Below are 23,132 nucleotides of genomic sequence, written 5' to 3' on the forward strand. Positions count from 1 at the left end.
TTGATATTCCATTCAAAGTTACTCTTTGAGAAACAAAGTACACAGACAAAAACACTAATTTGAGCTGTTCGTCAGCTTTAGGCACCTGTGTTCATCAAAGATAAGAATTAGCACCGGGGAGGTGTGGGCTCAAAACAATAATTAGCTAATTGTTTATTTACTGCTGACTCTAGATTTGAGTTGCCTTCCCAAACATAATTGAAAAAAAGCCCCGCTGTAGTCATAATTGACTTGCTTTTAATGAGCAGAAACACTCAAACACAATGTTTTTAAAGGTCTTAGATGCACGAGCAGAAAAAAGTGACTTTCAATAAATGTGTGTGCAGAAATTCTCTCAATACTTGTCCATTTAGCGTATTATAGCAAATCCCCTGAGTGTGCTGTTGCTCCGGCTTAAGTACTCCAGGCTGCACAAGGTCCCAAAGTAAAAACGAGGAAGTGCACCTGCTCTGTGAGGTCCCCTCTTATCCATCCATGTCTCTCATCTGCACAACTTCTTCCCCTCCTGTAGACCTTTCTCCTGCTCCCCACTGATCATTCTCTTCAGGCTACTGTGTCTATAATGAGCATTTCCTCCAACTCCCCCCCCCCCCCCCCCACCCACCTTTTCTCTCACTTTCCCCCTCCTCTCCTGTCCTCCCCTACTCACTGTGTGCAGAATTGGAGAAGCTTATCGCCTAGCAACCACAATTAAAGTACAACAAGTCAGTGGCGGTAGCAGCCGCCATCGGAGAAAGCTTCACAAACCTTTGTGTGACCAACGGCTTTAGATGGAAGGAGAGGAGAATGGAGAGAGTTCAGTAGGGAGGGAGGGAAAACGGAGCTAAAGAGTGGAAGTTGAACAGGTGAACGGCAATTAGACCCACCGCTGGAACACCGTAGTGAGGACTTTGGGCTTTTGATACAAGAGAGAAAATCAAGACAGGGAGAGTGGAGTAACGCTCTCCGGCTAGGTTCACTGGGCTGGACTCGACAGGTATGTGTGAGTGCTGGAATGAATGGACACAAAGTGAAGCTGTTCTGCCGATGTGATGCTGTTTGTTCGTTCGTGTGTGTTACTGCTTGTGTGTTTCTGTTTGCTCGCGAGTCAGTGTTTGAAGAAACACATGTTAAGCTTTTGATTTGAGTTTGGCACAAATACAGCATTTATAGTGTCTGTAATTCTGACAGCTGTGAAGGAATGCCAAGTTGTTTTTTGTTTGGTACCTGCTGTGAAGGTATGGTATTCACACACCTGCTTCCACACACACACACACACACACACACACACACACACGTGAACCTTTTTTCTTGATTTGTTAGTTTGCTAATATGTTCTACACTTGCCAGCTAATCGTCGCACTATCATTAGGATAATTCATTAAGGCGTTAGGAGTAGCTCTATTATTTGTCAGGTGTGATGTCTCCTGCTTTTGTTTTTGTCTCAGGGGGCTTTAAGGACTGAGTAGTGACTCGTAAAAGGTTTTGTATGATGGTAGGGTGTTGCACATGAGCTGTCAGTCCTGATTTGATTTTTACTGTATTTCTTTGTACGATTGTGAGAAATGCTTTCTGTGGCTACATGTGGACAGATGTGAGAGGAAGCAAATGGCAAGTAGAAGGAACACCAGGAGTCAAGTTTTAAAATACCATTCAATGCCATTCATTTCTACATCTTGGTCGAGCCGATCGATAGACGATGAACATGGAAACAGCATTTTTTAGTTGAAGCGTGCCCGAGATGACTTCACAGGCTGTGTATTTATGTTTGACAGAGGATATCGTGCATGACACACTGTCACGTGGGGAACGCTTTTTCGTTTCTACTCGTCAGAAATTTCCTGTTCTTTCAAAAAGTAAATCACAATCACCCTCCAGGATGCAGTCACGCTCTTTAGACAGTGTTATTGCACAAATGGAAAAGGAAACACTTTTGTGATAGTGAATACCGTAGGGATGCTGTTAATAATGTGAGGAGAACATTGTGAAGTTGGGGGTTTTATATGACAAGAGGGGCAGAGGTTGTAATCGCTCAGAAATCAGTTATCAAATAATGAACTGCTAGACTGCAATTGCAATTGCATGAAATGGTAATTGCTTATTCACACTCTAATGCGGCCATTACTTCAACCTGAAAGGCAGCTCTAAAACGGTGCTCCTTTACCCCCCACAGACCTATCTTTCAAATGAAGGACACCCACCTGCCCTCATCCCCATGGCAGAGTGGCACACTACCTGAGGGCACTGTGGGGGAGCTGGGAGGTGAAAGGTCACTCTGTATGACCTATCCTGTCCCCACCAGGAGGATGAAACTCGTGCGCAGACCTAAACGCACAGGGAAGTCAATCGCTGGTCAAAATGTCACTGAACTGCACACATAAAAGCACACACACACACACACACACACACACACACACACACACACACACACACACACACACACACACACACACACACACACACACACACACACACACACACACACACACACACACACACACACACACACAAACAAACACACACAAACGCACACATCACACACACACTCAAAACGCCAGGGTAGAGTCGCTTGCTGGTCAAAATGTCATTGCACTGCTCACATAACAGAGCACACACACACACACACACACACACACACACACACAACCAAGTTTCTCTGATGTTCAGTTTTAGATTCAGATGGAGTGGATGTATTTACTTACTTTTTTAAAGATACACTTGCAGTACTGTATAACTTCTAACTTGTTGTCTATGCAGGAGACATCAGATTACTGGAGCTCATTAGTGCTGTGTGTCAATAAAAAAAAAAAAATCAGCCTTATTGTTGTTTTGTTCTTTTAGAAAACCCACTACTGTCACAAGATGTGACCATTAACAATGTGAAATACAGTAAAATTATGACTGAATTGGTGTTGGGTTGATGCGATTATATAAACTGCTTCACCAAGTTATTTCTTTCTCATTCATTTTTATCATCATTGTACAAATAAACCCACACAATCCGTCTCTGGCTGCAGATTTGAGGTGTTCTGTGTTCTCAGGTCGTGCCGCTCTGTACAGTCCAACAATATGATTTCTTGGAGAAGCATCGTTTCATTTGTTGAGCTATTGTTGTCGTCCGCACAGATGTTTTTGTATTTTATTTTGGTGATGGAGCGTGGCTTGGATAAATAATCACAGGATCCTGAATAATTCTGCTTGCCAAAGATGAAAATGCAAAACAGCATCAGAATTTCACTCCAGAAAACGTCTTGAGTGTCTTGTGTGTTTCGTGTTTGTCTTGTCACAGCTGCAGGCTATACACCTCCAGAGGATTGCGGACAGCAGTAGGATACTATGTGTGTCTGCACGTTAGTGTATAGGTGTACTTTTGTGTCAGTGCGTGTTCTGTGCATGTGTGCCCAATAAGCTGGAGGGATGTATTCAAACGGCCCCTGTTGAGCAGGGCTGGCAGGAAGTATTATTTTTGCACCTGGAGTTTCTGAACTCTGTTGTCTTCACCATCAGGGAAATGGCTTTTAAACGTGTCTCTCTCTCACTCGCTCTTTCGCTTCCTCTCACACTCATGGAAGCGCAGGATATCTCTATCTTTGTGTTTGTGTAGTTTGTTTTTAGGTTAACAAACTGGCTGATGCTTTGATGGAGGGCAGTACATTTTGTGCATTATTATATCTTCAGGACATCCAAGCCTACATGAATGTCACAAAATACAAGGGGAATACTGTATGCACATGTGTGTTATGCCCTCTTACCTACCCCTACTGCCTTCGCAGCAAGCTCTCTATAACAGAGTACTTAACAATGGAGAAGCACAATATGTCCGTCTTAGATGGTGATTGTAATGTCTGTTTTTCTTCTCTTATTTTCCAGAGTCTGGGCTCTGCGGACCGAAGAGAGAATCAGAACAAGAAGTAAGTCCCATTTGTTCCCCTGTCTGTACATGCCTCTCTTTTGTCTATATTTCATTTCAAGAAAACGGCAATAGAGACCAAAGAACTGCATAATCTCTAGAAACAGATATTCTGCATATGAATGCAGAATATGTAGGCAATGGATTTGGATTTGCATTTGTATTCTTGTGTCATTGACCAATCACGTTCAAGCGAGCTTTGGTTGATTTTTAAACTTGCTACTTGTGAAAACAATCCAGTCGAAGACGTCGTCTCCCAACTCCAACTCCAGTCTTGCATCTCAAACTGCTAATCTCACCCGGATACCAGCCGGCTACACCAGAAAATATTGCCGTTTGCTGAGATTGCCAATTACATATCTTGAGTTATGTAAGACGTGTGTCGTGCCGTGAACATAGAACACATTCCTTGGCTTATTGACCTCATTAGCATAACGGATTATGTCATCGTGTTTCAAGAAGAACATTAAGTAGCTCACTTGTTTGCCAAGGTAACGCAAACCCTAGAATTTGTTGAGGTGCGTGTGTATGTGTGTGTGCGCGTGTGTGTATATATGTGTACGTGTGTGGTTGAAAAGTAAGTTAAGTCTGTGTAAGCTCGACCCATAATCCATTCTATAACAGTAAGACTTCTCAGTTTTCAGCATGGCACCATTTGGATCAATCAGAGAATAAAAACCCTCACATGTTTAATACCTGCTTCCAATAATCCCAAAGCTAAAACTGATGAGTTTATTCTGTGAAAGGAAATCGAGTTGTGTCATGGTTTTAACTGAGAGTGCCTCTGCCAGCGAAGTGATATCTTCACAATGACATCTGCTGTGGGTTTGTGATTCACACACAGGACCTTTCTGCTGTGAGACGACACTGTTTACCACTCGTATCGTAACTGGTATCAACAAAAGGAACTGCTAGATGGAGATTTCTGAATCAACGTAACAGCAAGGGAGGATTAGGTTTTTATTTAAGATAGACTTTTATTCCAATGACATGTCCTACTGTACTACAATCCTTTTTGCATGTCTGAGATCACTGAGTGACAAATATAGAAACTAACCACACTGAGGTGCACTGCAAATCACTGACAGTTGACAATGGGTACAGATACAAGTGGGGCGGTGCTTAAATCTAACAAATGTAGCTGTATATTTTAGTTTCCCAGCAACCAAAGCCATGGACACCCATACGTGTCTTCCCAACGTATCTCTCTCCTGTTAGTTGCAGTGCAGTCAGCATCTAGACTGTCTGTGTGAGTGGATCATTGAAATGAAATATCCCAGTCTAAGACATGTTAGGATGCCTCAATTTGGACCAATTAGCCGATTACCCGCGAGAAGATGTTCTGATAGCTGCGGTCCTTTGAAAGCTACACCACTGCTTTGAATTGAAGCTTCAAACAGTGTTTAACCTCTGTTTAGTTTTCCTTAAGTACATTCAGCCAAGTACTCTCGAGACTATGGATTGTTTATCTTTGTACAAGTAAAATACTGCTTTCAGCTGCACATTTGAACTGCCAATGCTCACACTGTGTGTGTGTGTGTGTGTGTGTGTGTACAGTGTGTGTGTGTGTGTGTGTGTGTGTGTGTGTGTGTGTGTGTGTGTGTGTGTGTGGACCTAAAGACATCCCAGTTGACTTGGATCTTTAACAAACACAAAATGGAGAAACGCTATCAGGTGGATTGAAGAAGAGTTCACTCGACTGGACTTAATATGTGTTCCAATGGTTACACTCACAGTGTGTGTGTGTGTGTGTGTGTGTGTGTGTGTTTGTGTGTGTTTGTGTGTGTGTGTGTGTGTGTGTGTGTGTGTGTGTGTACTTGTAAGCTGTGTGTTTGAGGCTGAACTCTCTTTTCTTTTGGTCCATACAGTAAGTGGGACAGTGGCACATGTGCTAGATATAATGTATACTATTTCTGTCATATCCGATGTGTCTGATGTGCCAGGTGTGCTGGCACAGTGAGCCCTCAGTGTGCCAAAATGGGAGACATCTGTTGCCAGGAGACACGCAGATACAAGAACCAGTATAGCTCGATATATATCGATAACATCACTTTTCTGCATCTCAGTGCAGATGAGTATTTGCTTATTTCTTAAGGTGAAAGAATTGACCGCGTTTCTTTCATTCCTCAACTCTCTTGCTCTCGATCAGCGTGTCAAGCTCTTTCTCTTTTTACCTACAGATGGAGTATTGCTAAACTTTGGCTCATTGTTCCTCCAGATGGAGTTGATCATTCCTGCCTTTATTTTGTCCCGCTTTGCACCACTGTAAGTCTCTTTTTTTTTACGTGCTTTAGCAGGTAATCACCGGATCATTTACAAGTGGTTCAGAATCCCTCTTCAAGGCTTAGTACCAGGTTTGCTAAAAGGTCTCACATTACACCTATGTTGATATGTTTGATTCCTGCGCAAAAAAAATGCAATCAGAAAATATTTACCCGTCATCTTGTTGGCAAATATTTTACTGTGCATGTCTTAATGCATTTTCAGTGAGACATTTTCATTTTCAAATTGCCTTTTTATTATTATTTTTTGTTATTGAGCAATTTATTTTTATTGATTTTAACACCTGAACCACTGAGATCAGACTTTGGGCTTCTTAGTTGTACTTTGGTCCATCTTTATAACCAAAGTGCTTCGACTCTCTTTGGACTTACTGTAAGAACTGTTTTATACACACTCATGATCTTACTACCCTTTATTCACTCTCCCTTTTGTAATTGTGAAGCGCTTTGTGCTTATGAAATGTTGTACTTTACTTTCCTACTTATGCTGAGTGCAGACAGTACAGGAAGGAAGGAATAATGTAAGGATGGGGCACAGGGGGGTCCTGGAAGCTGGGGGATGCTTTACGTTTTTCATGGAGCAAGGGATTTAGGCACGGATGTCAGAGAAGAGAGAACTTGATTAGACTAATTTATTCACGGGAGCAGGCCATGTAATTGTTCTCATATGGGGGTGACGTACTGTAGGTGTGTGTGTGTGTGTGTGTGTGTGTGTGTGTTTGTTCTCCAGCAATGTGACTGACTGTGTTTAGACAATAAAACTATATTCTAGTTCAGTATAAGTTCTCAGATCTACAGTTAAATAACTTTAAACAATAGTGTATATTGTATAATGTGTTGAACATAAAGGGCTTTCCTTAGGTGGACCTGCACCGACAGTTTCATATAGATAAAGAACAACTTTCCCAGCACTTGAGGAAAACAATATGTACACTACTTGAAATACAACCTTTGAGAAAAAAGGAAATCCCGAAGTGTCCTACTTATAAAAGACATTTCTGTCGCCTGGCAATTTTCTTAAGTCTGATAATTAAGTCATCAATCAATCAATAAAGGAATTATTCAATCAAATGACATTTGACATTAAGGTGTCTTTGCAAAGAGATTTACATTTATCCACCATCTTCAACAGTAACACTTTTAAAAATCAGTTTTCATGGAACACACTTAGCTTTTTAGTGCCTCCGCTGTCTCTCTCAAAGCTTTAGGTGAGCACCCTAATACGATACAAGACCGCTCTATCGCTGAGATAACTGTCTCAGAGTCTGCTGCTGTTTTACCGCCACATTCCCCCACAGCTGAAGGACTTTCCTCTCAGCAGCAGCTGCTTGTTGCCGTGGTTACAGGTGGCACCGCAGCCAAAGCAGCGTTTAATCCACGGCGACATCACAGGTTTTATGTATTTCATTCAGCGTTTAGTACACAAAGTCCTGAATGGGGTCGATCAAAGACAGCGTCTTATGTGTCTCAGATCAGAGGACAGGAGAGGAGAGAGGAAAAGAAGAAGGAATCAGTGGAAGAAAGAGCTACGTATGTTATCTACCGACCACAAGTGCAGATGCACACATGCCGATGACAGAAAATAGTTCTATCCCTGCGTTTTGCATCAGTTGGAAATGCTTCCCAGAGAAGAAAGAAGAGAGGATGAAGTGGCACACAGAGAAAGAAGAGAGCGCACAGATACAGAGACACATTACTTTATCTCATTGGTTCCCAACGTGGGGTCTGCGTTCCCCTAAAGGGGGCGGCAAAGATCACAGGTGGTGCGAGAGGTTGTCAAAATTACATTAGCACATGTTAACTAAAATCATAACAAACTTGCTGGATAATTTGTACAAGAGTCTGTATATAAAAAAAATGTGTCCTCACGTAAGAACAATAGGCCACACCTCTGTGACCTCTCGACCTCTGCGACCTGCGCTCTCCATCAGTTTCATCAGGTCGGCTCGCTAGCTCATTCTCATTTTTCCTTCAGTCAGAGGATCACTATTTTATGAATGAACCAACATGTCTGAGAAACGTAAAAGTGGTGATGACTCATCAGTATCAAAACATAAAGTATAAAACTCTCCAGAGGCTATATCTCGAGGGTTACCTTAACTTTGGTTGTATTGAAGGACAGAGAAGCTAATGGCAGCATGAAGCCAAGCAAAATGAAACAAGACCAGGAGACTATTAAAGGTCAGTAATGTTTTGACCTCAGAAAAGCATTTGAAAGACACATTTCAGTGTTTCCTATTGATTGCCGAGGCTAAAAATCTACACAATATTGGAGAGCAGCTAATCAAACTCTGCCTGCCTGAAAATTGTAGAGAGGCTGTGTGACCCACAGGGGGTGGATAAAGTGAAAACCGTCCCAGTCTGACAAAACTGTCAAAGACAGAATTGATCAAATGGCTAGAAATTGTCCCTTTGCCGTTCAGTTAAATGCTCAGTTAAGTGCTTATCGTTCATATTGACGGCGATGACTTGAAATAAGACATTCTTTGGCTTCCAATCCAGCCACAACAACAACAGGCCAAAATATGTTGTATGGCTGTGGACCACGACCTGTCAGCCATTAAATCGAGAAGATTGTTGCATGCTGCACTGACGTGGCAGCGGTGACGGTCAAAAACAAGGAATTTGTTGAGCCCCGGCTTGCGCAATTTTCCACTGCATGCTACATGGCCAAGCATTGGCCAATAAAAAACTTACGGAAGACCTTAGTAACACCCTAGCAGAGACTGTTCGCCCAGCTGTGTGAGGATGAAACGCATCAAACACTGCTCTGACACAAAGAGGTACGCTGGTAGGCGCGTGGGCAAGTGCTTGTGTGTTTTGTGGAACTGCAGGAAAAAATAAAGATCAAAACGCCTTACCGAGCAGACGCTTTCATTTTCTATATGGGACAAACAAGCGGATGCAGAGACGTGAATCAAAAGCCGTGCAGTTCAAAGACGCTGTAAAAACGTCCGTGAACTGGAGTAAAGTGTCCTGTTTTGCTAATGTTGACCGGAACTTATCAAAAGTATCGTGGGTGATCTACCGCTACATTTCAAGCCTCAAGGACATGGAATACATTGGCTGTGAAGACGAGCTTCTTGACCGTCAAACTGATTCGGTGTCAAAAACATATTTCCAGGAGAGTGGATACAAGATGTTTTGGACAGTCAGAAGGACATGATGTTGCACCCAGACTGGCCAAACACGCAGTTACAAGGGTGTAACTCCCATTCAGCACTACGTGCCTGTCTGGTGCCCTTGTAACAATAAAAACAAAGGCCCGTCTGAAGGTCGATGTCCACCAGGCTGGCTATCATTAGCAAACGCCCGACATTCAGTCCCTGGAGGAATGCAAGCCAAAGTTGGCCAGTAGTTTATGTATGAACAGGATGACACTGAATTAAAAATAATGTAATGAAGATGTAATTGATTGTTATTATTACTGTCAGAGCCCAATTAACACGGCCTCATTTACAGTTAATTGGTCTGAAGGGGGAGATCTAGAACAGAGCTATATGTGCTGATTAATCACTTATTTATTGCACTGATAATGAACCATTATTATTATTTTGGTAAGGATGTGTGTGTGTAGGCCTACTCTGTTGGTTTGTGGAAAGAAAAAAACGTTTTGCATTTATAGTAGAAAGGAGACATTTACTAAAGGGAAAGGTTCTAAGACGATATAGATTCGGAATTAATCACTTTTTGTGTGTGTGTGTGTGTGTGTGTGTGTGTGTGTGTGTGTGTGTGTGTGTGTGTGTGTGTGTGTGTGTGTGTGTGTGTGTGTGTGTGTGTGTGTGTGTGTGTGTGTGTGTGTGTGTGTGGGGAGGGCTCGAAGGAAAAAAAGTGGGAACCACTGCTCTACCTTATCCCCCAGAGGGACAATCCAAGGCAAATTCTCGCAGAAAGATAATGAGGACTGAGGGTTCCCACTGTCTGACACACATTCCTTCATCTTTCCAGCCTTTTTTCTTTTCACCTCGTTTTGTTTCCAGGGTTTTGAAATACCAGTGTAAATACATATTGAGGAGTATTTACAATAGTGGCAATGGTGGTAGCAGAGGAGCTAACTCAGCGGGCCATGAGAGGCGGCCGCTGGCTGACTATCTGAGTGTGTGACTATTTGTACAGTTGATCTTGCACACATGCTCTCAACAGCAAAGTGTGTTTGTGCCCATACTGTTGATCCAGTGTGCGTTTCACAAATATGAAGAGTGTATACTTGTGTGAGTATTAGCAGCATTTATCCCTCTTTCTCTGTGTGTGTGCGTGTGCGTGCCTATTTGATGTGGCTTGGCTGCAGTTATGTTGAGTTGTTTGAGAACTTCCCAAGAGCAGGCTGCCAGGCCAAAGAACTGAGCGGGCAGAGACAGCCATTGTTTTGGTAAGGCATCCTTGCCGTGTGTGTGTGTGTGTGTGTGTGTGTGTGTGTGTGTGTGTGTGTGTGTGTGTGTGTGTGTGTGTGTGTGTGTGTGTGTGTGTGTGTGTGTGTGTGTGTGTGTGTGTGTGTGTGTGTGTGTGTGTGTGTGTGTGTGTGTGTGTGTGTGTGTGTGTGTGTGTGAGAGAGAGAGAGAGAGCTTAATTTGGAGTACTTGCTATGCTGACTGCTATTCTAGCAGTGCATAGCCTTTTCCATTCTGTCTTTAAATACAAAAGCATGCACACACACACTTACACACATGTAACAACGTAACATACAAACACTTGAACCTCACAACCACATTAGGGAAAAGTTATTTCTATTATGTTGCACAACAAGTTGAATCCTACCAACCCTCTCCCTGCACATTTGAAACCACACATCAAAATGTGATCAGCTCTACCAAAAACATCTCAACACTTTGGATGCTCATGGTTTGCTGGCTTACAATTGTACAAATATGATTTTTAGGATTAAACTGCTTTTAGTGCAAAAAGCAAACTCAGCATTTCAACCGCAAGCACAATTTTGAGTTCAGTCATACACATTTTAAATTCGAGTTTGCTGTTTTTTCTCGCCAGCCGACCCCACAGAGTTGTCCTTCACTTAACCTTAAAACATTTTCTACTGCTCAGTAGGAGCCAGCTGAAAGTTTTGCATTTCCTACATTTCTTAAATTCCCATTACATGAGCCCCCTCCTTTGTAGGACATGAGCTAGGAAGATTGGAGGCGAGTGAGAAGAGCCTCTCCCTCTCCCCGAAATGAGACAATCAAACATTCTTTGGAAAAATCATTGGACAACAGGTCCACGTTCGACTTGTCGATACTCCCTTGAATGTTGTTTAAGCCTCAAAAACATTAGATTAGATTCTCATCTCTAACAAAACGCCTGTTTACCACAACCAAGCAGCGTCCAACACGCTTTTAACCCAGGTCGAGAGAACGGGTCGCAAAGCCAGGCTGGATGATGCACATTGACTCATTCAGATCGACCGCCAACGCTGGTCTAACACACGTCACTTCATCTGTCTGAAAGGGGTGTTTGTGTGTAAGTGAATGTGTGTTTCCCTGCTCCTATGCCCAACACTTACTTTCTCGTCTCCTAAACCTAATCCTAGTAATTTAAACCGTAAACCCAACCTTTAACTGTAAATTAGCTTTTTAACTGGAAAAATGTTTACTCTCTATCCTTAAGATAGACATTTGGTTCTCACAAGTATGGTAATGCAAGAAACCCGCAGACATCTCTCTCCCTCCTCGAGGTTCCCTTCTCCTTTCCAGCACAAATAATCCCCTCAGTCTGCTGGCGCAACTCTGATTGGAATCTCGACGCCGTGCTCAATTGTGGGTTGACGGGGGAAAGTGGGGTGCCCTGTGCGTGTTTAAAGCTGTTTCAAGGCCTAAACATAACACCACAGGGGTGTCCACCTCTGTCAGGCCAGGCCTCGAAAATCAGTCTAGAACCAAGGCTGTCACGCAGATCCACAACCATGGACTCACGTCAGCCATTCAGACCCATTCACTTCAATGATAGCATAATGATGAATTCTGACTGGAATACATGCCCACTGTCATATTCACTCCTCATCCTTTCACCATTTAGCTATTCAGGCAGTGAGCCATGGACACTTACAGTGCTGCAATACTGAGTGTACCGATACAGGGGGTTAAGATCCGAGCTCCACGAGGTTTTATCAGCTTTTTTTTGTCTTGTGTGGAGTTTTATGACGAGATTCCGTGCAGAATTATTAGTGGGTTACAATGTCATGTGCTGTTGCGTGACTGTTGTCAGGTTTGTGTCGATTTCTGACAGCAGCGATGAGGCGTTCAAGTCCGATCAGATAAGTCCAACTCCCCCGACAATTGAGCATTATTACGTTACTGTGTATCTTTCCTGGATCGTAGCCGCCTAATAAATCACAGTCAATGCTTCTGCTCACCTTGAAATTGTGAAGTAGAGTAACTGAGCCTTCATGCTGTAGGTGCGTCGTGATCTCATGTCTCCTAGTGCTGTATTGTACACACTGCTGTGTGTTCAATTGGGTGTTACCACATCTATCCAATGTGATAGCTATTAAATTACCCCAGATCAGTTTCCTCCAAATCACATTATTATCTCATCCCACCTAACCGAAAGCGAATGGAAAGAGAAAACTGTCTGTGGTACCGCTTGCTTTGCCCCTCCCCTCTTAGTGGTGCGGTACTCCATGCTACAGTCTCTAATAGTTTGCTGGCTTCCATGCGCTTGTCAGCTCAACTCAAGATTAATTTGACTTTAGATCCATCATCCGTATGTCTCACTGTGGTGAGTCAGCCTTGTGGCACACATCAAACGCAGAGAGGGACACAGAGGGAACGGTATCAAGTCCAACACCAGAGGAAGCCAAGCAAAAGTGAAAAAAGGCATCGAATTCCTCCCTCATTTTTGTCCCCCTGACAAATTCTGTATGTGCCGATGCCGTGGAAAGCAGGAGTGAGAAAGAGCGACGCAATAAAAGGGAGGAAAAAAAAAAGAAGATGAAACGATGAATGTGACTCAGAGACGTGCAAATGAGGGGAAGGAGGGAGCAGGAGCCGAGATGGAAATATCTCTGTTTACCATTGTGGGTGGATGGGCAGCATATGAGAATTTGCACGTAGGTTGATAACAGAGTCCCCTCTTTTGGCAGGTAACGGTATGATTAGATCATTAGCACTTGGCAGTTGTTGTTAAGAATAGTTTTTCAAGGTGATTGTTAAACGCCTCCTTTTTGAACCCATTTAGGTGCATTATCATTCTTCTCAACATATTTGCTCTATGTAACAGTTTTATAGTCATAAGAAGTGATCTAAACTTGTTAGACTTCAGTGTGCGTCAGGTATTATCGACATACTATGAAATGCCGCCTCCCCCAGTGCTACCAACGATCAAACATTACACATTGAGCAATTCAGATAATGTAGTCGTATCACAACTGAAGGAAAAGCTTGTTAGCTTGAAGAAATATCAGCATGTTTTATTGGTGAGACTTCAGTCCAAGTGAAATAAAAGCGGCCTCCACCATGTAGAGAGACGTACACACAGACATGGGTTTGGATGGAGATGGTGAGTGGAAAACAAGGCTTTCTTTGAGCAGACTTTAATTAGCAATGTTCATAGCTTGGCTGCGTTCTTTTATGATTGGACCACTGAAAGCCTTTTTGTTTGCCTAATGAAACACATTGAGGGGTATGTTCCTGAATTAAACTGTGTGTGTGTGTGTGTGTGTGTGCAGACGCCAGCAAGCATGTGTGCATCTATTTCATTTGCATGTATCTGTTATATGGGTGGGTGCCCACATTCTTTTTGGCGTATTAGAGTTCCATTGGCGGGGATAAGAAGCCGTAGCAGGAGACAGAGATGAAAGAAATCCTAGCGCTTTGTTTTCCCTCCTTTCCAAAAGAAGTTGTTTTAGGTAGGAAGCCATTGCCCATAATTGCTGAAAACAGGGTCAGGTATTTGTCTGTCCTGCTTATGATTTACTATCGTGACTGTGCCTCAGTAATCTGAAATAAGATCTGTGGTTAAGGGCAGCCCAACCTCAGACAGACCACATAAATTGTGTAATGCTGAACGTTCAGTGGTTTCAGTGGGATCCCTTTATAAACACATCTAACACAAAACCCTCTGTAGGATCTGAGAAGGTTTGCAGAGCATGCTTGACATATTATTTCCCATTAATTAAATATGTAAAAATAATGTATGGCAAGAGGAAGGCAAGACAAAAAACGAATTATTCAACAATAATAGCATTCATTAGAAGTAAATGTAGAGCTCCAAATAATGAGGATATCATTTAAAACTCATAATAATGTGTATCACTTAGTGTACAAAGAAACAAAAGCATACTTTACCATTACAATACATCAAATAATAAACACTTATTATATATGTATTCCTAATTTATTTAGAATTTAGTTGTAACAGTAATAAAAATGAGTTAAACATCCTTTAGTGGTTTTTGCTAGAGTCCGCGCCGTCTTAACGCTGCTCTCAACTAGCAGTGGGCGACTGAGGCTATGAGCGGGGGTCAAAGTGCACATTCGATAGCTTTGTGTACTGTGAGCAGGAACAATGAGTTCTTTAGCAGAATTTGCTCTGCACATGAATACCTCCGAACAGTTAATTGCTACCATGGCAACAGAACAGAGAGGGAAAGTGACATTAAGGGAGTTGTTTGCTAGAAAGCGATCCTTCGCAGTGACAGTGTGAAAGTGTGTGTGTGTGTGAGCGTAGGTCAACATTTTCTCCTTATCACCACACAAGCCATTCAAGTGCTGACAAAAGCACTCTTGTGCTGCAGGATTGGGGAAAGTTACTAATGCTGGCGAGATCATAATCTAAGTCACATTGCAGTGAGGCAGGGGTGGGCTTTCACATTGGTGGGATATATTAGTCTAAAAGTGATCGTATCTTTCAGTCACTGGGACAGTAACAGGGGGGCTTTTATGATAATGGAACAAAATACAACTAAGGTGAAGATTGGACTTCTCTGTCTAATTAACGTGTGTAAAAATATGCTATCGCGTTTGTTTTTTTCCAAGTAGTTAAAAGTAAAATAGTTATTTTTATTCCATATTGCAAGAACTGGATACAGCGTTGTATCCGACCCCGTTCCTTCCTATATCCTGACTGCAGAGTGTAAAATTACCTGGATCTTCCACTGATCTTCCGCATTCATGAATCCATTGAGCATGCGCACTAGCGTTTCCTTTAACCCCACCTCCCAGCCTCCAAGGTTCATTCATAGAAACGGCAGCACGGAAATACCTCTGGATCTGGCTTTTTAGTGAATTTTTCAACTTTTAGGACCTAATAATGAGAGCAATGTAAGTGTTTGTACAAGGAAGTTGATTTACCTCAACAACAAAAAAATATCCACTGCCGTGACTGCGCCAAGAGTTATTTTTCTGGATGACCAATACGAAGATTTGCTTCATATTGGCACCCGTTTACAGCCACGCCTGCAGCTCTCTGAGGCTGCGCAGTAGTGCCATGAGCTAATGCTAATGTCAGAATGCTAAAATGCGCACGATTACAATGTTTATTCGGTAACATTTACCATATACACTATCTAGGTTTAGCGTGTTAGCATGCTAACATTTGCTAATGGCACTAAACTTAAAGAACTATCATCATAAAACCAAAAAAAATGTTGACCTCATGACGGTGCTTCATGAAACGTTATTATAATTCATCCTGAGGGCGACATGAGTGTCTGTAAATGTCATGGCAATCCATCCAATAGTTGTTGAGACATGAAAATGTCAACCTCAACAACAGATACCAGAAAAACAGATTACAAAAGACAGTTTAAATAAAGATACGCTCTCAGATAGAAGTGAGATGATAAAATGCATTAAGGGACATACATTCCAGTAATTCAATGTGATCTTTTACATTATATTTCTGTCATTACCAGCTTTATACATCAGAGACAAATAGAAAAAAGATGGAAAAAGAAATCCACTTCAGAGCTGCTGTCCATCGTGAACACATGCTGTGCAGCTTCGCTCAGTGAGTGATTGGCATTCGTTCTGCCTGTGGTCGTAAATACTTAATAGCCTTTCTGTGTGTTCATTGAGAGCAAGGTGAAGTGGCTGAGGTGTGAGATGGGAGATGACAAGGGACTGACACATACAGGTATGCCTAGATTAGCTTTGATGGACTTTCCTCCTGAGAGGGCAGCCTGACAGGTGCCGAAGCACCGTCTGGCTCCCATGTATGCACTTCCTTGTCGTGGTATAGGTTAAAAGTTTAATCGGCTGTGTGTGTATGCGATCACATGGCTTTAAGGTCACATCATAGCCTTTGTTCTATAAGGAAAAACAATCAATCACTGATTTCTTAAACACCAGGAAAATGAAAGAGAAAATATAATTCTGATGAGAGGATAATCGACCGGGATATCCTGAGTAGGCCTCCAAGGGGATTGCATCATCCCAGAGTGCCTGCTGTGATGATGTTATCGGGGACAGCTGCATGGGGTGGAGCCAGGGGTCGAGGCTTCTCAGAGAGCCAAGAGGCAGCCAGTTGCCAGCAGATCCCCTTCGCTGAGACCCACCTGCTTCGCATGTCCATTTTCCCTCTAAACCCCTCAAAGGGATTCCCTGAGTCCTCTTCTATGTCCATTGGCCCCCGTGTCTTTGAAGTCATGATCCTATGTGTTTTCATGGCATTGAAGTGTTTATCCTACGGTCGTGTCATGTCATGTCATGTGTTTGATCCAAAAGTTTGTTTGAAGTTTTACAGGGAACTCTTAATGTAACTAATGTGCATAGGCCAAACATTAGATCTATATAAACCGAGGCAATTATTCACAACCAACGATGATCCAAACCAATCACTCCTCTAGTCTATTTATGAATCAGATTTTCTCAGACCAGTAAAAACTACGGTTTATGGAAAGGGACATTAGCATCAATGATTGGCAGTAGTCGGCGTGCACAGGGCAGTGCTACTAATTTAATTAAAAGCCCTTGAAGAAGAAAAAGCCCAGCCTAACTTAATACCATCAATTAGGGGTTGCTCTGCCATCTGACTAAAATCCCACACCCCGTTTGTGTGATTCATACAGGAAAATATGCCTCTTTGTCTTCGAGGTCAACCAACTCTTTGGAGAAGCTGGCGCAGGGTCAGGAAACAGTAGTTGAGGGTGTAGGAGTGGGAACGAAGGCAGTAAGGCCGGGGGGTTGTCCCACTAGATAAGCCATAGCATGAGGTCATTTTCAATGAGAACTCGTGTATTTTCATCTCAGCTTATGGCAACGTCTTTATAGTCCAACAGCTGGTGTTACGAAGAATCTGTTGTTGTAACATGAGAGAACATGCTCAAAGAACAAAATGAAAGACGCTTTTTCAAGAAATATGGATGTGCTTTGATTCATTATTTTGTAAAATGTTTATCTAATACTATAATGTATCATATGTCTCTTGGTTTATGATGACTGTCAAGGGTGAAGTTTTGAGAGAGAGATGAAATAGAGTTTTGGCAATGAAGCGATCTTATTACGAGACTTCGTTTGGAAACGAAGAGAGAATGTTCCAAACAAGGTATCAGAAAGCCCAGCTGGCATGGATCTGTACTTCTGTACACAGGGCCTGTAAGGTTTCACTTTCATTTCCAAGGTCACATTAGTCTTTCCTTCACACCTGTGGGAACGTTTACAAGTCTGCGATGCCATTAAGATCTCCATCCAACCGAATCATTCTCTCGGATCAGATCGGACTCTTATAGAAGCATTAGACCTAACAGAACGCTCTCAAGACCTTCTGTCGTCTTTCTGAAGTAGGCACTTTCCTGGAGCACGTATAAATCACTCACTCAAAGCCCTGTCAGACCTCTGCTCTGCGTCACAATGCCAAAAAATGAGCATGTGAATTGATGCCAATTTGGCAATTGAGTTTGGTGAAACTGGACGCATCGCCACACTGTCATTCATCCATGTCACTGTTGAGTAATCAAAGTAACGGCATGAACTATTGTGTACCATGTCATCCATCCTGCTTTTATCAAAGCCTTATGTGAGCCGTTACTTCTGCAGCATCTTACATCAACGAACGACAGCGATGGCAGACACAGGCTTTGTTTTTGAGTGGCAGGGTGCACCCCGGTAGTCTGTACTCTCTTCAACTCAACCATCCCTGCAGCGTGTCTCCAACAGAGCTCACCATGGAGACTAAAACGCTTTTTGGCTCAGGTTGAGCGGAGCTGTATGTATGTCATTATTAGTGATGTTTCATCATTTCATAATGAATGAAACAGCATGTGCGTTAGATTAGGTGAGCGAAGAATGCAGCACAATGCTCGGGCATCATTTAATGTAATCTTCTGTCATATTTCCATGGCAGTACTTCAAATATGTTTTTAGATTTGTGTTTTTACTACAGTGCTTTTACCTCAACGTTATCCACAGGTTTTTATTCAGTTTGGCTACATTTATATAAACCTTTGCTTAATAAGTCTCGTGAATTTTTTACACCACATACTCTTCTATGCTCCGGCAATGTTCCTCTATGATCCTGGATCTTTGATAGAGAATATTATTACATTTTGATTAGTCCCCACTGTTACCGCAGCAATATTGCAACGCTGAGTCTCATCAAATGTATCCCGGGCTGGAAAGGAAGGAATATTACATTTCCTGTTTTTAATTTTGAGTGAAAAGTTGAACTGGGACATTGGCAGCCCAGTAGAGGAGATTAAAATTGAATGACTTCACATTTTTTATTTCTGTGAAAAAGATTTGGGGAAAATTAAGCAGGATGTATGCGGCTTTCCCTGAAACCTAATGTTTCCTCTGGGAACTGCAGAATTGTTACTGATTATCAACTTCATGGACTTCATTTCCACTGAGTATTGTGATTTCTGCAAACCTGAGTCTAGTTTTAGGCACAAAATAATAAATGTTACTGAGACATTTGTGTTCTCCAGCAACATTTAACCCTTTAGTTGTTGGCAGAGAGAATTACTGTAGTGCTGTGTAGACGATAAACCCACAAATATCAGTCCCTCTGTGTGTTTTCTTACTAGCAATTATTTACACTGAGAGCTGGGAAACAATGTTAACTGCTTCTGAACTCATATGCAAGAATATATAATGTATAAAAAAGGAATATGATGCAAGACAGAAGCTTTCTCCAGGATTACTTACACCAAGGACCAATGGTTCATGTCTAAACCAGTATATGAATTCTAATTCTGATCCATTTATTTTTGTTCTCCTCAAGGTCAGAGTCCGGGATCTCCAAATTTACCCATCGTCTGTCCCTCAAAGATCGCGTTGCCAAAGCAGAGAAGACTTCCACGGACAGACCTCCATCCTACAGGAGACGATCTCTTAGTTTGGACTGGTAAGACCTAAGACCTTCTCTTAATCTGCTTGATCACATTGTTCCATGATACCTAAAGGGATAGTGTACTTTGTCTTTGCTTCGTCAGACCTGAGAGCCATGTACATGGCTTTTATGTTCTCTTTCAGGACTGTGAAGATTATGAAATAAGACTCCATAAACGTGTTTCAGAAGCAGGATTTTGAGCAGAATGTTTCTCTTATCACAAGTGAAATACAGAGAGAGAGAGAGAGAACATGAGGATTGGGAGGCTGGTGTGTGGGGCGGGAGCAGAGAGTGGGCGTAGTGGTGATAGGGTCCTGCTCTGTCTCTGCGTCTGGGTTTCGTTGAAGAGCGCCAAGCAGCTTCAGTGGCGCCGGCTCATCTTGCTCTTGTAAAGCTCCAGTCCTCAGGCAGCCGATGAAAGGAGTTTGAAAGCTTTCCATCACGAGGCTGCCTTCCCGTCCACACCCATGGGACTCCTTCCCAGTCTTCCCTCTTGTTGCTCAGGCCTCTACTCATTTATCTACCCATCCATCCTGCCGTCTGTCCATCTGGCATCCCCCCTGAGCTTCCTGCTATGTATTCTTGGCTCTTCCTTTATACTTCTCTCACCATTGGGAAAATAGCCCCAGGGTTAAAGCGGATCTCACACTTCCTTTGCACTTAATTTTGTCAAGTAAAAAATGTCCAAACAGTCACGGGTCTAAACAGTTTCCAGGTTTCTAATTGCTGTGCGGGGACTACAGTAGCCATTCAGTAGAGTTACTTTGCGGTTTGTGGAGTTACAGGTGTGTGGGATTCTCTGAGGTCCCATCAAATGATGCTAGGGGCTGGTGTGAGGTCTTATGAGGTCTTTTGTCGGCCTTACGAGACCTACTGTGTGGTCTCGGACTGACGTTGCGTTGTGTGGTCCACCAGCATAAATGTGGTGTTAAGTGTATGAGCGTTGGAGTGTATTTGCAGTGTGAGGTCCTTTACTTTAACAGCTTCGTGTTTTTCTCCCATGTTGCTGGAGAGGGGACCTGGCCTTTAAAGTTCAGGCTCGGATTGATGTAGTCTGGTTTTAATGAAACACAGTGGGTAGATTGGACATGCTCATTTACGAGAGGGATGAGGGGGGCTCGACTACAGCTGGATTCTGACTTTCTCCGGGGCAAGCCGCCGTTACAGGAGTGTGACTGGTCTTTTGTGACATAATAAACAAGGGACCCCAGGAGGAGAGATTCAAGGTTGAGGGCTGAGTCATGCTACTGGGAGGTGAAACAAGGTCGGTCCAGTTCCTGACAAGACCAGCTCGACTCCTCTGGAATGCACAGTCATCAACGCGGTCAGAAGGAAAACACGTGTGCCAGTGGCATCCACTGAAAACACCCCATGAATCTCATTTATGGAATTGTTTTTCATTTATAGCACTTCCTGTTGTCTCAGCATTCTGTCTCACTGCTTTGCTAACAAGGAGTTGTTATCACAGAGCTATATTTTTCTAAGTAGTGTTATCGAATATGTTGTGTTGGAATGTGATCACAATGTTGCACAGAGACATTTATATTATGTGACAGTGATGCGTTTTGCACGCTATAGTATTATAGCATTAGTATCGCATTAGTATCGGTACTTTCAGAATGACAGTGTTTTAATAAGAGCCGTATTTATGAGTTGCGTTGACGTGCGCGCGTGTGTGTGTGTGTGTGTGCGGCGAGCACTCTGCTTCCACTGCCTGCAGGCACAGTGGTCGTGTTTTCACTCCAGTGAATGTTTTGTGGCTTATTTTCACATCCTCCACTGTCTTCCATTGACATGTTTTTTAAGGAACTTAAGGTCCAACGTTCTGTCATCTTGGCTATTATTCCATTACTTTTTCTAATGTTTAGCGTCAGTTGAGTTTAGTTGAGATATTATTGTGCAATTCAATAGTAATAGTAAATGTTGTCTAAGAGCGGTTGATACCTAAGTGATTTTGTTGTGTTTTGAGACGCAGGCTGTAAAATCACTGGAATGTGCTTGCCTGTAATGAAAGTGGAAGTGTAGCGTTATCCACCACTGTACGCTGTTAAATTAAGATTTAATTATGTTTATCTGCGACCTGCCCCCTCCTTTCACTCTTTGAATCAAAACTTTGAAGAGTAAAGCGACACAAGGATTATATGAAATACCAAGCTGGAGACCTACCGGCAGCCTGCCGCAGTAAAGCAGTCTCAGGTGACTTAACACTTTACTATCTATTTAGTGGACCATTGCCGTTTATGTCGATTCCAGTCAGATACCCAAACAAACTATAACTATTAAGGGAATTCTTAGTCATGGTAGCACATATACAAGCTGGAAACAGGAGCCGTTTTGTAGCTTTATCAAAGTCTGCGAGAGCTGGCAGGGTCTTGGGAAAATGCGATAATAAAAGATAATGGGAGTGTTATTGTTATTGGTAATCATAGTAAATGGCCTCTAGGGTATGGGTGGAGAAAAGAGTAGAGGAAGGGGGTGAGATGGAGTGGTAAAGGGGAAGTAAGAGGGTATTTGCTGCCTGTTAGAATTGCTGATACGTTTTCTTTTTTAATAATTACAAACTACATCCAAGACATCTTTGGGTAAAAATGATGGCCTCGTGAGATTTCGCTAAAAGCCATTTGAGAACCCATTTTATTTACCTCAGCCTGCTGCTGATACTGCATGTCACTCAGGGAATTGTTTGCATTACCAGAAGTTCAATATCTAAACTAATACACCCAGCTTAACGTAGTGTATTTGCTGCCTTGTTTCCTGCACATGACGTGGACACGGGAGACATCCAGTAGAGTCTGAGAGTCAACACTGGGGCTATAAAGGGACCCTGGTTCTGTTCCAACACAGGGCCAGTAAATAAGTCTTTATTTCCATATCCTCTCATGGTGACAGAGAGGCAGTTCCAGCCCTTTGCCAAAACCCCTGAGTACAATGGAGAGGCAGCCATGTATGTCGGCCAAGCAGTTTTTATTTCCCATAACAGTTCCCCCGCAGTACGCCTGGAGAGGAAACTCTATACATAAGTACTTAAACATCAACGTGTGCTGCAGCATTCAGCACTCAAACCGTATCCACTTCATAAATAAAAGTTGAAATTTGAAGTTCATACCCCACCAGTAAGTGTTTGATTGTGATGTGTGTGGTTATGCAGTATGCGCTGGAGGGTTAAAACCCTCTCGGTCCCCTGAAGGCCCCTGTGCTCTGCCTGGTGCCACCCTGTCTTCAGGGGTAACTCAGAGCGGACAGCACTCTCAGGATGACGTCCGAATCCCCTTTTCCCGTAGTCGATATATTAACACACACCAAAACAAGCGCGCACTCACACAACGTTAGAAACTCATGCTGTCTGATGTTCTCCTTGATGTTCATGCTCACACACATACATGAGCAAACACACACTGTAATAGTTAGCACTGTGTTGCATTGGGTACGTAAAAGAAGAATGGGGGTTACCAAGTGCTAATCCTTGTGAATTGTGCAGAAAGGGAATAAAGAAAGAACACAGAGAAATCACTAAAGTCTTAGTGGAAAAAAAGAGGGCAATGCTCGAGGGGCCCGGGTGTAAAGTGGTTTTGGACGGTGTGCCACTCGCCTCATTTGGTTCTAATTTGATTTAATATTCCCCACTCTTTCTTTTTCATCCTTTCTCCTTTCGTCTGTGGCTGAGAGCTGTCAGTTCAAACAAAAGGGACAAATGAGGA

General features: G+C 42.7%; 1 protein-coding gene across 1 annotated transcript in view; it reads left to right on the plus strand.

The window, feature by feature from the left end:
- ankfn1b (ankyrin repeat and fibronectin type III domain containing 1b) overlaps window positions 1-23,132 on the plus strand; it is a 105,467-nt gene that overhangs the window by 49,682 nt on the left and 32,653 nt on the right. The window contains 2 exon segments of the mRNA XM_029456790.1: window positions 3,850-3,890; window positions 19,327-19,449. Coding sequence (XP_029312650.1) covers window positions 3,850-3,890; window positions 19,327-19,449 — 164 coding nt within the window.

Source organism: Cottoperca gobio, chromosome 19, assembly GCF_900634415.1.
Source record: "Cottoperca gobio chromosome 19, fCotGob3.1, whole genome shotgun sequence".
In the NCBI taxonomy this organism is placed as follows: Eukaryota; Metazoa; Chordata; class Actinopteri; order Perciformes; family Bovichtidae; genus Cottoperca; species Cottoperca gobio.